The sequence below is a fragment of the Rhodofomes roseus genome (genome assembly GCF_022264815.1).
Source record: "Rhodofomes roseus strain CIRM-BRFM 1785 chromosome Unknown C8Q71scaffold_9, whole genome shotgun sequence".
NCBI lineage: Eukaryota > Fungi > Basidiomycota > Agaricomycetes > Polyporales > Fomitopsidaceae > Rhodofomes > Rhodofomes roseus.
Genome location: NW_025952965.1, coordinates 164,563 through 177,789, shown reverse-complemented (window position 1 = coordinate 177,789; position 13,227 = coordinate 164,563). Strand labels below are relative to the sequence as shown.

At 54.9% G+C, this 13,227-nt stretch overlaps 5 protein-coding genes across 5 annotated transcripts; 2 read left to right on the top strand and 3 right to left on the bottom strand.

Moving 5' to 3' along the window:
• Positions 1-6: 6 nt before the first annotated feature.
• C8Q71DRAFT_756354 (P-loop containing nucleoside triphosphate hydrolase protein) lies at positions 7-2,795 on the bottom strand. The gene is made up of 8 exons (XM_047923592.1): positions 2,691-2,795; positions 2,535-2,633; positions 2,368-2,476; positions 2,099-2,318; positions 1,770-2,030; positions 1,315-1,712; positions 843-1,262; positions 7-790 (listed from the first exon to the last, which is right to left on the bottom strand). Exons 1-8 carry the CDS (start codon positions 2,691-2,693, stop codon positions 222-224), a joined length of 2,079 nt encoding a protein of 692 aa, XP_047779147.1. The 5' UTR covers positions 2,694-2,795; the 3' UTR covers positions 7-221.
• A 1,063-nt stretch (positions 2,796-3,858) lies between these two features.
• Positions 3,859-5,410, top strand: C8Q71DRAFT_857308 (endoglucanase; the record flags this gene model as incomplete). The annotated part of the gene is made up of 11 exons (XM_047927399.1): positions 3,859-3,978; positions 4,032-4,059; positions 4,113-4,178; positions 4,238-4,243; positions 4,300-4,421; positions 4,475-4,593; positions 4,649-4,863; positions 4,913-4,965; positions 5,020-5,129; positions 5,189-5,337; positions 5,391-5,410. The coding sequence occupies 11 exons, from the start codon at positions 3,859-3,861 to the stop codon at positions 5,408-5,410; spliced, it is 1,008 nt and encodes a 335-aa protein (XP_047779146.1).
• Positions 5,411-5,571: 161 nt separating this feature from the next.
• Positions 5,572-6,957, bottom strand: C8Q71DRAFT_756340 (uncharacterized protein). Its single transcript, XM_047923591.1, has 5 exons — positions 6,751-6,957; positions 6,411-6,676; positions 6,252-6,347; positions 5,826-6,198; positions 5,572-5,756 (listed from the first exon to the last, which is right to left on the bottom strand). Exons 1-5 carry the CDS (start codon positions 6,914-6,916, stop codon positions 5,695-5,697), a joined length of 963 nt encoding a protein of 320 aa, XP_047779145.1. The 5' UTR covers positions 6,917-6,957; the 3' UTR covers positions 5,572-5,694.
• A 642-nt stretch (positions 6,958-7,599) lies between these two features.
• On the top strand, positions 7,600-11,865 carry C8Q71DRAFT_707529 (Sec8 exocyst complex component-specific domain-containing protein; the record flags this gene model as incomplete). The annotated part of the gene is made up of 15 exons (XM_047920567.1): positions 7,600-7,744; positions 7,822-7,871; positions 7,921-8,038; positions 8,094-8,295; positions 8,353-8,521; positions 8,588-8,723; positions 8,769-9,523; positions 9,585-9,668; positions 9,725-9,847; positions 9,902-10,360; positions 10,417-10,827; positions 10,879-11,175; positions 11,229-11,347; positions 11,399-11,609; positions 11,668-11,865. 15 exons carry the CDS (start codon positions 7,600-7,602, stop codon positions 11,863-11,865), a joined length of 3,477 nt encoding a protein of 1,158 aa, XP_047779144.1.
• A 109-nt stretch (positions 11,866-11,974) lies between these two features.
• On the bottom strand, positions 11,975-13,164 carry C8Q71DRAFT_857305 (uncharacterized protein; the record flags this gene model as incomplete). The annotated part of the gene is made up of 4 exons (XM_047927398.1): positions 11,975-12,703; positions 12,769-12,876; positions 12,931-13,023; positions 13,078-13,164. 4 exons carry the CDS (start codon positions 13,162-13,164, stop codon positions 11,975-11,977), a joined length of 1,017 nt encoding a protein of 338 aa, XP_047779143.1.
• Between the last annotated feature and the right edge of the window lie 63 nt (positions 13,165-13,227).

Genomic DNA, 13,227 nt, shown 5'->3' with positions numbered 1-13,227 from the left:
CTCCGAGAAACGAGAAACTGGGCGATAGTCACATGATCGTATGTACTTTCGAGTGGTAACTTACTGTGTCCTAGCCGAACTCGGGAAGACTCCTAGTGCTTTGTGAACACTACGCGCGTTGCATATCGAGCTGCGATACATTTCATCAGGATTACGGCTACAGTCAGGCTACAGTGGAAATATGCAACAATCCGGAACGCTACACGACGATCCAAATCAAGTTAATCATAACCTCTACCACTCCGTTGCTTAACTCTCTTTGGTTTCTTGTGATGTTTCTTGCCGTCCAGGCTGGCCTCGCCACCGGCATTCGCAAGGACCGCTGCGATCCTCGCCCTTCGACCAGTGACCGCAGTGCCATCATCGGCGAGAGCATTCTGGTGCGGATATGCCTGCATACGAGACACCTCCTGGCCATGTCTCGCAGAGCCCTGCATGCGAGGCCGCATAGACGACGACGGACTACTCGCGAAAAAGTCCCGGTCGAGACTCTGAGACTTCGTGCTCGAGCCCACCCCTACGGCTGAAGCCGTGCTTGTACCCAACGTCGGTGCGTTCTGGGGTACAAACGTATCAGCGCCCTTGACCACCCGAGTCGTCGGTGCCCGTTTCTTTCCCAGCGCACGTTGAAGGGCCATCTGTCGTGTCTCCCCATTGAACTCGTCGTCGGAGATGCCGGACGGCGGGTGGCAGTATAGCAGCTTCGCATTGACGTAGTCTTTCAGGACGTATCTGGCAGCTCGTGCCTCGTCTGGGTTACCCTGACCGGAGCGCATAAAGCCTCTGCCGACTACGATGGACATCATCAGTATTGAGAACGATTATACGTACACATAACTCACTAGCATATGCAACCAGGAAATCTTCTGGAGTGATCTGACCATTGCCGCCTTCTTCGGCGGTCCTGCTTTTGACGTCTAGACCGTACGTGGCATCGAGAACCTCTTTGGCGATCCTCTTGACTACCAGCGCCATGGGGCCAGTATGCTCCTTCATCTGATCGATGGGCAGAACCCCATCGCAAACGAGGTCGGCTTTTGTCGTAGTGAATTGAGGGAATACCAAACCCGGACAGTCGCATAGCATGAGAGTGGGCGATAGATTGATTGTTTGGAAGTGTTTCGTCTTGCCCGGTGTGGAGGAAACACTGACTTTCTTCTCGCCAAGTAGAGCGTTGATTGTACTGGACTTGCCCACGTTTGGATAACCCACGAGACCGACGACCAATCTCGATGGGTGATTTCCCGAGGAGTCCGTGAACGCTGACAGGCTTTCGGTCAATGTTGATCGTGTCATGGGAAGCGTACTACTCACTGCTCAAATCAGGCGCAGCGCGTACGAACAAGTCCTCGAGCTCCAGCACTGACAAAACCTTCACTCTCGGGTCCCGTGCGTCCTCGCTGTCCTCCTCTGGAGGAAGGCGGTAGAGACTATTGGTGTCCGCATCCGAGACCGATTCGTCATCGGATACGTCTCCGTCTGTATACTCGGAGCTTTCGCTACCACCGTCGACATCTGCATTGCTCGGAGGCACTTCGGAGATGGTACCGTTTTCGTGAGCTTCTACGTTCTCTCCACTGTTTTCAACTGGTGCCTGAGCTTCTGCAGCTGCCAACGCCTCCTGGCGAGCTTTCTGAAGCGCGACAGCGTTTGCGGCGGAGAAGAACGCGTAGTTCACGCCTTGCGTGTCAAAGTAGTCCGCCCATAGCCGCCTGCAACATGGCCCTTGTTGAATTTTCATTCAACAAACGTGTGTTGCGCCGACTCACCTTTGCTTCGGCGTCAGAAGATCAGCCTTATTGATGAGAAGTAAGCTGCGGCGTTTGTTCTTTCCTGTTCCAGCTTCACCCTCAGCTCCTTCGACGTCTTGCACATATGCCTCCAGATCTTCACACCGAAAGCGGAGAGGGTTGCGAGCATCGACGATCTGGACTACGAGGTGTGATCGTTCTAGGACTCGCCAAAGCTGCCGCCAGACTTCGATATTGCGCTCAAAGGGGGTGAGCAGAAATAGGTCTCTATCCTGAAGTCTGAGTTTGGGTAGATGAAGGGGGATGGAATGAGTACTGATCCCGCGGCATGACTGGAAAGGACATACTCCGCTAGCCCCCTTCTCCACTCCAGGAATGCATCCTTTTCCTGTCTGTCTAACTGCGCAGGCGACATGTCCTTCGTCCATGGCGGGCGCCTAGGTACCCGCAGCCGTTGCCGATTCTCGCGATGCTTCTGCAGTGTGCTCCTTTCCTCATCCTCCGAGAGAAGGTACGGATTATGTTGCGATGTGACAGGTGAATTGAGAATCTTGACGTTCCGACGTTCTAACAGCATAATGAAGGATTAAGATCTTGGCTAGTCGAAGAAGCTTACCAGCTGTGAACTGGGTGCCGGCCAACTGCGCTGTGTTCAGGAACTCGTCCAAATCCCGTTCTTGTGTGATCGACTGCAACCGAGTGGTAGAGTCGATGTCGGTGGTGTACTGCAATATTGCGCATCGTGGTAATCAATCCACTCAAAAGGCATAGTAGGCCGCGTACCATTCCACTCTCCCGAACCCTGTGTGCATCCTTTACCTTGCGGTTGATAATGGCACGCCCCAGTCCGCTCGGGTTGGGATTCTTTCCCTTTAGTGGGGGCTACAGGGTGTATGAGTTGAGAAAAATAGGCAAAGCGAGAAGTATGATGCGACATACCATGTTGTAATGCCTGTGCTGTGTGTAGCGTGGCTGGTAAGTAGATGTTCGGTCACGGTAGGGCTGCCACTGGCACTGAGTACTGAAGCCACTCGGGTCGCTCACTCAGCGATGAAGCGCCCGCGTCATTTTCCAGATCTTAAGATCTTCGCCGAGATGTCTCGATCTGGTAGGCAAAACAACACCCGCCACCCCGCCCGTCTTCCGCCACGCCACACCCGCCGTCGTCCACCCTCCTCGTCGCGTCGGCCACGGATACACTCAGAAGTAAGTTACTACTACTGCCTGCCGGTGAGGCCTCGAGGAGTACTGTGGAGTCTTCGTGCAGCCAGGTAATCCCGCCATGCGATCAATTGAATCACTTTACATCCGACGATCATAGGTAAGTAGTCACATTAATCCCGTAGCCAGACTGTCCTTGCAAATGGCACGCCTTGGCGGTCTTCTTGGAATATACCAGGCTCCATGCCCGAATGCAGTCCAACTGCGCCCGGGGCTGCCAGAATTGAGGCATCCCTCGGAGGCTCATCAACCGAGGATGAGTCCGCGATCCTTCGCACCGTGTACAATCCTTTTTTGGTACTGTACTCGTGACACTACTGGAAACGATGTTCCCAAGCAGACTCACGCATCGTCAGAGACTCGGAACGCTAGCTAAGCAGTGACAGCTTTGGACTCGCGGACATGACTTGTGGGAACAAGTCCACCATTTGATACGTTCCGTGGAGGTCCAGGTCATCTCATCGCGGCACTGTGCCGTCACTGCGAAGTATCCGGGAATAGCACTGTGTCCAGCAACCTGTATTCACAAACTCCAAGCTCTCTGGTATGTACCCACGGAGGTCATTCAGTTCTTAGCACATTGAATTAACTGCTACCGCAGTGGGTGTATCACGTTCGCCCTAAGTTGCGCAAGGATAGTCTAGACATGTGCATGAAGGGTCAATGTTCTCGCTTGCGTTCTACATGTGATGAGGTATCCTTAGCTGTTTGCATTGCCATGCGCAGGCCCCGCGATTTCTCCGATGTACATGTGTACAGTGTTAGCCACCTTGAGGGGCTCCATACGTGCGTAGCGAGGACCGTTACCCTTGGCGACGCATATATAAGCGGATGTCGATGGGCCTGTCTCCCCGTCGTAGTCTCTACGAGAACTCTAGCCATCAAGATGAGGTTCGCGAAAACTCTCCTCAGCCTGCTCTCGGTGCTCGCCACCTCTCAGCATGCTCTCGGTCAGTTCGCCACCCGCTTGGGGGGTGTCAACACAGCCGGTTACGACTTCAGTGTTGTGAGTAGCTCGGCAGGGTTGTCTAGTGATGACATCATTGACATTTTGTTCAGGACACTAACGGAGACTACTCCGGCACTGGTATGTGCGAGCGACGGCGAAGTGGATTCGCTATTCTAACAGATACTTGATAGCTGCCCCTCCCCCGACGTCTCAGTACACCCACTTCACCTCGGAAGGCGCCAACCTCTACCGTATTCGTGAGTCTGCTATGATTTATCAGGAAACGATTGGCGTGTGCTGACAGTGGCTATCACAGCTTTCGGTATGGTCCCTATGCCGACTCATGTTGCATTTTATGGATACTGACCATCGTGACAGCCTGGCAGCTGATGACCCCCACTCTGGGAGGCACCATCGACTCCACCTTCTTCTCGGAGTACGACCAGACTGTTCAGGCTGCTCTGTCCTCCGGCTCTGGCGTCTACGTCATTGTTGACTTGGTACGCATTAGTTTGGCTGTCGGGCTGCAAAGGCTGATATGATTGTGTTGCAGCACAACTACGCCCGCTGGAACGGCGACATCGTCGGCCAAGGTGGCCCGACCAACGCCCAGCTCGCCTCGATCTGGACCCAGCTCGCCTCCAAGTACGGCTCCAACGAGCAAGTCATCTTGTGAGATACCGTCACTGTCAGTCCCCAACGATCGCGATCTGACACAGGGCTACAGCGGTCTCATGAACGAGCCGCACGACCTCAACGTCACTGAGTGGGCTGCGACCCTCCAATACGTCGTCAACGAGCTCCGCTCTGCCGGCTCGGAGAATTACCTGCTTCTCCCTGGTTCTACCTACTCGTCTGCCGAAGCTTTCCCCACGGAAGCCGGCCCCTACCTGGTTCAGATCACTGACCCTCTCGGCGGCACTGGAAAGCTGCTCTTTGATGGTGAGTGTCTGGAATTGTACCACTCAGGAGTGCACTCAACCGTCTTTAGTCCACCAGTACCTTGACTCTGACAACAGCGGCACTCACGACACTTGTGTCACGGTGCGTGAAATTTGATATCTATAGGAGCGCTGCCTAAACGGCCACACCGCGCAGACCAACGTCGCTACCCTCGAGACGCTTGTCAGCTTCCTCCAGAACAACGGTAACCGTCAGGCCATCCTTAGCGAGACGGGTGGAGGCGAGACGACCAGTTGCTACACCGAGTACGTACCCTCTGCATCTCCGACATTGTACGCGCATTCAGCTGAACTGTCCCCTTTAGCCTCGGCGAGGAGCTCTCGTATGTGAAGTCTGCCTATCCTACCCTCGTTGGATTCTCGGCCTGGTCTGCTGGCTCTTTCGACACGACCTACGTCTTGACGCTCACTCCCTACTCCAACGGCACGGATGAGACTCTCTGGACCGAGGCTGGTAAGTGATAGTGCCCTTCTTCATCGAGATCATGCCCTCATCACGATGAACAGTCCGCCCGTACCTCCCTTGAAGGGCATACTAGGATTCTAGAAGTGATGGATCTTTGAGAAGTCTTGTACATCCAAGTTGTCGGCGACCGCTTCTTGTACAAATGTGTCTGCATGTTCGCGGTTTTCCATCAACCGCAGAAATATAGCTACGCTGATCTTGACTTGTTATGGAAAATAAACAGTCAACACGGAGAATTCGACCGACTAGCTTGTGATGTCAGCTACCTCCTGCCTGGGCTCTCATAGAACGAGTTACTAACGTTCTAACCCGTCTGCAATAGCCTTGTGTATGAAAGTGATTGGATTATAGCTGGCCACCAGCATGAAGCCATTCGAAACATTGCTCCGCCAATTGCTCGCCGTGGTCTACACAAGACGCAACGAAGGATGAGTCGTGTTTCACGTACCCGCGGAGAACACACAACTTGAACGTACTGATACAGAATGCATGCGGGATGTCAGGGTGCCCATGAATTACCTTGACAGACCCGGGATCGGCGTGGAAGGCTCTCAGGACTGATCCCTTCTGCTCGCCCACCCAGCCGTCCTCGTCTGCAAAGTACATGTGTAGACGATGAGCGTATGTTTGAAGAAGCGCCGCATCAAGGTCCCGTATGGTCTTCATCTCCTGATCGGCTAGACAGAGAGAGGCGTATATAGCGCTTGGTGAGTTTAAAAACTTGCGCAAGACCAGAATCTGGGGTAGGGGCCAATCGGGGAAGAGGAGTCGTAATGCAGCCAGAGGCAACATCCAAGTCAGGATAGACACAGACGAGATCAGGCGGGGAAAGGGGTATCGGAAAAGCCACTGCAGTGATATTAGCGAGACATATACATGCGTAGTAGAACATAGCAACGTACGGAGAGTGACTGCCCATTGGGAGTTGTAACGATGTGTGAGATCGTTGGGAAGAGGAGGAAGAGCGAAGTAACAATGTCTGGCTTCGCTCGTAGCACCTCATGGCAGAATGCCATCGTCAGCTTACGGCTCGTATACTCATAAGTAGTATGGAGTCCTACCTGTAAGGTGATCCAACAACCCATACTATGCCCCGCGATGACGAGCTGGGCCTGCGGATAGGCATCGTGTAGCGCTTGTGTTGCTTCAATGGCACTCTCTACCTGAGCCGTTAGACTGATGCTAGACGAGTCTTTGTACATATCTCCGCGGGGGATAGTCGGAGAGTGACCGAGATGACCGTGTGCGAGTATGGATATATTCTGCGCACACTTCTCGTGGATGGCAGTCAAAAATGGCGTGTAGAACTCCACGAGCCCAGGATTACCTGTTCACAGTATTCAGTTGAAGTGTATTTGACATACTATATCGATGGGATAGGCCACTCGTAATCCAATGTACCTGGTATGAAGAGAAGGATGGTACGAGGCTGCTGAACACCGGCGGGCCACCATAATGCGTGTGCAGCCGCGCTAAGCTTTGGGTGGGGGAATATAGCGTTCGCGCATGGCTCCTGTATGGCAGAACTCGGTGGTGCTGGTCGTAAGAAGGCAGGGAGCGTGGCCATGGAACCAATATTAATGGCGCCAAAGTGTAACTTGAGCCTCGTGGCAAGACACCAAACCGCGGCGGACGAGCTTGGCGGAGCGTAACATCCTAATCTCAGATTGCCGCCCGTCGCGGGGTCGCGCTCAAGCCTGATGCGGCAGGATGCAATGGTGACCAGCTGCACAGCGTCGGGCTGTCTCTGGCCTGCTTCCTCCGATTATGTCTCGACTGCCTCCCAGTTCCTCCAATAATTACGGACGCTCGAGATCAGGTTCTGTCCGCCAGAATCCCCCGCCTACTTCGCCTCCCGTACGGCCGCTGCAGATTAACCGAACGCCTACCGGCACGCGCCCTACCTCACCGAGTTCCACAATCTCTGGTTCTTCTGCCGCGCCTAGGGGACCAATACGGCCGACGCGGTCTGGTCTGAGAGACAGACAAGTCTCCGACGTCTCTACATCTGATCGAGCCTCGGTGGACTCACGCGCAGCTCCGGACTCGAGGACATCAGAGGATCGCCTGGAGGCCCGACGCGGGGAGCCATCCAGAATACGTAATGGGGTAGCGGTCCCGTCCTACAGGTCTAACGGAAGCTCGCAAATTGTCGCTTCACCTATATCTCCCATGTCGCCAGAGTCAGCGTTGTCACCGTCGTCCATAGCGGCCGTGGTCGCCTTCCAGGCCTTGGGCAGGAAGAGGGGGATGTCTAATGACAGCATGATGGACGCGGAGTATGAGAGAGAAAAGGCGCAGGAACGCGAGGCGGAACGAGCGCGGCAGCAGCGGCTGAGAGACAGGGTACCAGGAAGGAAACCTACCGGGAAGACCAAAGCTGGGGATATCGATGGTGAGTACAGTCGCTAGGCTCTTGCTGTCCTTCGGCGCCAAGTCCACAAGGGATGGTACGTTGACCTGACCATGTAGCCGTACTCAACGAGATTAGGGGAGAATGGGAGGTATGCATGGACCCGGACGTGAGTGTCGCGATCGACATGCTGCAGTCATCGGCCTGAGTGATGGTAGTTCAAACCGGTAGAACTTGCCTTGCAACTGCTGGACCAATCGTCATTGGGGAAGGATATTGACTCGTTCCGGCGTACTAAGGACTTGCTGTCGAATGCTCTGAAAGGGTCGGTGGACAGTGCGTTGCTTCTTAGTGACAACATGATGGTCAATCACGACTGACGCGTGTCAAGAGTACTACCAGGCATTTGCCGGTGCACTACCCCATCATGCCGCACTCCTGAGCCATCTTGGGACAACTCAGGACCAAGTTCGGGATGCACGAACTGCCCTGCAAGAAGCAAAGGACACCCTAGGCAGCAAACGTGCCGACCTCGTTCAACTCTGGTCTAGGAGTCAAACTGTTGACGAGATGATGCGTATACTTGATCAGATGTATGGCGTCGTATATGCACTGTTGTCCGGCTGACGATATATTCAACTCTGTTGCAGTGAACGCTTAAGAGCTGTCCCAGACGCCCTGGAGAGCTTGATATCAGAGAAGCGACTGCTACAGGCCGCAGTGCTACTGGTACGAAGTCTGAAGCTGATCAACAAGCAGGATATGTTGGACGTTGGTGCGGTGTCCGACCTACGCAGCTATCTAGTGGCGCAAGAGGCGGTCAGTGTCACTATCTCGATATCATCAGCACGAGTCCTTACGCCTACTCAACTCAACTACACTCAGGCACTTCGAGAAATTCTAGTCGACGAACTTAATAGCCATTTATATCTCAAGTCATTTTGGTGTGAATCACGATGGGCAGTCTACACTCCTGGCCAACAATCATGTGAGTTATGTGCTCGACTTCACACTGTTTACCGTCACGAGACTTTTCCAGTCCCCAAGGTCGATATTCAGCATCTAGCTGGTTCTGACATGAAAGACCCATCGCCCTCCTCACCCATTTCCCGATCTACGTCAATCAGCAAGTTCTTAATGGACCTCACCGTACGCCCGAACGACCCTCCATACGCCCTCGACGAGCAGAACTATCGCGACAGTACTTCTGGAGCCGCTTTGGCGGCATCTGCAAGTTCTGGCGCGCTAGGGATGTCAGCTGCTCAGTCATCAATATCGCTCGCTGGCATGCTTACCGGCACTGGCATGCAAGTACCACCCCCACAAAATCCCGAGGCCGACTCGTTTTCCTATATCGAGACGCTGTTGGAGGCACTCGCAGTCCTCGGAAGGCTGGGAAGCGCCCTCGATGTCGTCGCACAGAAGCTACCACAGGAGATCTACTCGGTTGTGGAGTCGACCTTGGACGAGGTGGAAGAGAGAGCAGAATTCGGCCGACGAAATTCTGTGATAACATCTGGCTCTGGCGCAGGGAGACTGGACAGCAGCCTTCTGCTCACTGGTCCGGGGGCAGTGTCGAGCATGGCTATGGGCACTGGCATCACCGGGGTATCCGTGGCGCCAGGATCGGCTGTGGGTGCTCTAACTAATAGAGCGCCACCGCTTAAAGCTACGGCCCTGCGGCTGGCTGCTCTGGAGGCGTCTACGAAGTATACCGACCAGGAGACCTTGCGAGACTTCTTCTGGACACTCTATTCCAAGCTAGATGCTGTAACGCAAGGACTGCGAGTGGTATATGAGGTGTCGAATCGAATAGGTTCGGTGAGTGACCTCGCATCCGTTGCCTGATCCAATTTAACATAGAGACTGAATCCCATCTTAGAGACGAAACTTCAAAGACTCTTCAGGGGCGAAACCTGGTTCTCTTTTCCCACTCGCGGAAGTGTGGATGCCGATACAAGCGGAGGTTCGTCCTGCTTCTCCACGGCTGTAATCGTTTGATTGTAATTGGTGCCGTACCAGGTGAGGACCCTTATCGGTGACTATGTAACCGACGAGGAACAGGGTACAGTATCCGGAAGGAACCCTATCTCCTCAATCAACGAAGTTCTCCGAGAAGGGAAGTTCACTAGAGACAAGAGCAAGGTCAGTAACAAACAACACGCGTTCTCTGTGCACGATCGCTCATCACCGGAATAGCCCGTCTTCAGATTCGCAGACACCGATGCGAAATACAGCATCAAGGCGCTCAAATCGCACGAAGACGAGCTCACTCGAGTGCTCAGAGACACCGTGCCTGGTCTGGTCCAGGGTTCCGCAGACAATGCCGTACAGGCGACGCTGTCTGCTGTCGGGACAGACGATCGGTTGTCCGGGACCAGTCAACACCACCGTGTCCTGATTCGCCCGGACGCATTCCACGTCAGCATGCTGTTCCAGCCAACGCTGGCGTGGCTGGACCGCATAGCGGAGGTCCTACCCTCTGGCATGGAGGCGGCACGGTCAACAAGCATGGTGCTGGAGGACTTCGTGCTGGACGTGTACTTACCGCAGCTAGAAGACAAGGTCTCCGAGTTGTTCCATCAAGCGGTGACGAGTCCAGATGCTTTCGAGCCTGATCCTGCCACGAACAAACTGTCGCCGCAGCCGCTTGTCAAGGTATGTGTCTCTGGTATTATTCAATGAAAACCGACCGATCACATTTCTCTCCGTAGGCAAGCGTACAGGTCATGGCTCTGATCAACTCACTATGTGCCATGCTCCGGACGACGCCGTTCCATCGAGAGAACTACTCGCGACTTATCCTGACAGTCATAGGCCAGTTCTATCAGCGGTGTAGCGATCGGTTCTACGACCTCGTCGCTGTCAGAAACAACATGCAGCCAGACGCAGCCCCGAGGATAGTTCTTGGTGCGCAGTGGGCGCAGAAGGCAGATCTCGGCGCATGCCTGTCGGAACTGCTGAGGATCATTGGCGAAGACTCGGAGTCCGCTAAGAAGCTCCGGCTCTGTCGACAGGAAGCGCACCTCGAGCAGGCCCTGTTGGGCGAACAGACTATCTCCAAGCAGGACCTGATCTCGTCCGCGCGGAACATGTCTAGCCTGGCGAGCCTGTATCGCAGTGTCGTACGTCATACTTGTTCTTCGCTGGGAGGTTTCATCTGACAGCGCTTGCAGACGTGGTTCTTCAACGAACTGGATGCTCTGAAGTCAGCTCCAGAAAGTGCGCTCTCACCAACAACACCGCTGCGCCTCGAACCCGTCAGCGCAGTGACCCCGTATACCCCATACCTCCCCGCCATTGCTCCCGTACAAGCGAATGAACCGCTCAGCCTACCGCTCTCCTCCGCTATGGCCATGCGATTCCAGGCACTGCACATGACATACGCTCAACTAGCGGAGCTCATTCTGTACGCGCTGCGCATCGACATCCGGTGCCGCGCTACGCACTACATCGACCTTGCGCTGAGACATGTAGGTGCTCCCATGTTCGTCTCATCGGCGGTGGCTGACGTGTTTGCGCGTAGGGAATTTACAAAGTCGACCGCGAGGTTGGCGAGCCCGACCCGAACGTGATCGACCTCAATGTCGAGCTCAGCAAATGCGACGACTGGGCGTCGTCAACGCTTCCTGAGCGAGAACGGAGGTACGCTGCGCTGTAGCTGAGCTCGGGCGACTGGCTCACTAGCGCTGGTAGATATGTGTTCGAAGGCCTGCCGCACCTCATGGAGCGTCTCCTGATCTCGAACGCGCGGCTCATCCGCTCGCTGAACGCCTTCGGTATCAAGAAGATGAACCGGAACATGCTCGCGCTGCAGCAGAACATCAAGACGATCACCCAGAACAGCGACGACGTCGAGTTCGAACGCGCGAAGCGGTACTACTCGCTGTTCTCCATGTCGCCGCAGGTAAGTAGCTCCCCGCTCCTCGCCATTCTGCACGCTTGCTGACTACAGTGGCTTATAGGACATGCTCGACAGCATCCGCAAGAAGCAGGAGTTCAGTTTCGACGAGTACAAGGCGATGTTGGACCTGCAGTGCGGCGTCGACCCGACAAACAGCGAGCAGAGTGCTGCGCAGGCCACTGACCGTAACTACAGCCTGTACGTTATCGACCTGCACGGCCTCGAGCTACAGGACGCCGTGGACGAGGTCTCGTCATGACACGTAACCATGCTGTGATATCCGGAGGAACCTAGTAATGACTAACGACAAAGTATTTATGTAGTATGAACACTCGCGTTCTCCTGTACACGCTGTTCCAGGGGCTTGTTCAACGGGCGTGTGCGCGTCTGTTTCTGGCCCTAGGCTCTGCTTTGATCGTGTTAAACCACGCCACGTCAGTCTCATGTGCGAAGTTGGTGTGGAGGCTATCCTGCTCCGGGGAGAGCGTTGCCGTGTAAACCCGCGTGATGAGCCCGTCTATCTTCTTGCTCTGCTCGCGCGGGTGCAAGTACGTGAGCATGGGCAGCCGCCTCAGCAAGCTTATGAACCGCCGCCTGAGGAAGCGCGGCGAGAGGTGGTGATTCGCGAAGGCTGGTTCATCCGAGTTGAGCAGACGGCCCGTCGTCGCGAGCGAGAGGACCTCTTCAAAAAGGCCCAGTCCTTGCAAAGCCAGCGGGCGGACGCCGGCTTGCTGCAACGTCTCCGCGTCCACCCGACGCTCCTGCGAATGGAGAGTCGGATTCTGCTCCCGGTCCACGCCAACATCGAGGGGCGGGTAGATCATCCGGATGTTGTCGTTGAAATACTTGCGCCGGATGTTGACCTCTCTTCGTTTGCTGAAAGGACCTAGTATCCGCGCTTCATAGGAACCTGGGTCGGCTCGGTTGGGAAGTATGGGGGGATGTAAGATATGTTGATGAGGAATTCCCTTGGTCTTGTGTGACACATTGCTGGTCATCAATGCCGCGAGCTCCGGTGAGAGCACAGGAGGTCTTGAGGCCTGTACGGAAGGGATGATGGGGTCTGGTAGTGGAGACGCGGGGTCTGTCATAATGGGCTAGCAATCCCAGATAGGTCAGCGAGCGGCGGCAACAAATGACAGAGCGCGGAGGAACCTCGCACCTCGAGCAGTTCCCATCTGAGCTTCCCCTTTCTTCCGTAGGCGAGATCGAGTACATGGTCGAATTTAATAGCGAGGCCGCGGTTTGCTAGACGCAGGTTGTTCAGCTCCTGGATGACGCACGAGCATTAGACCACGTCAGAACACAGCAAGCCGGGGCGCACCTTTTGGACACGTTTCATCCTCTTGGCACGTTGATGGAGATCGTAGACTCTCAGAAGAGCTCTGGCGTCGTCGCCCAGTTTGATCTTGTAGAACTGCCTACAGAGGTTCGGTTAGTTCGACTGTACGCAGCAAGGGAGGCATAGTACATGCCGGAGATAATTGGTAGGCAGGAGACGAATCTCCCTGTGGAACGCGCGGTACAGAGAGACGACGGCATTTGCGTCGGCAGCCATGTTGACGGCGACGACGTTGAGGGGTGGCAGCGGTGGCGGGCGACGCGGTCGAGGACTTGTCGA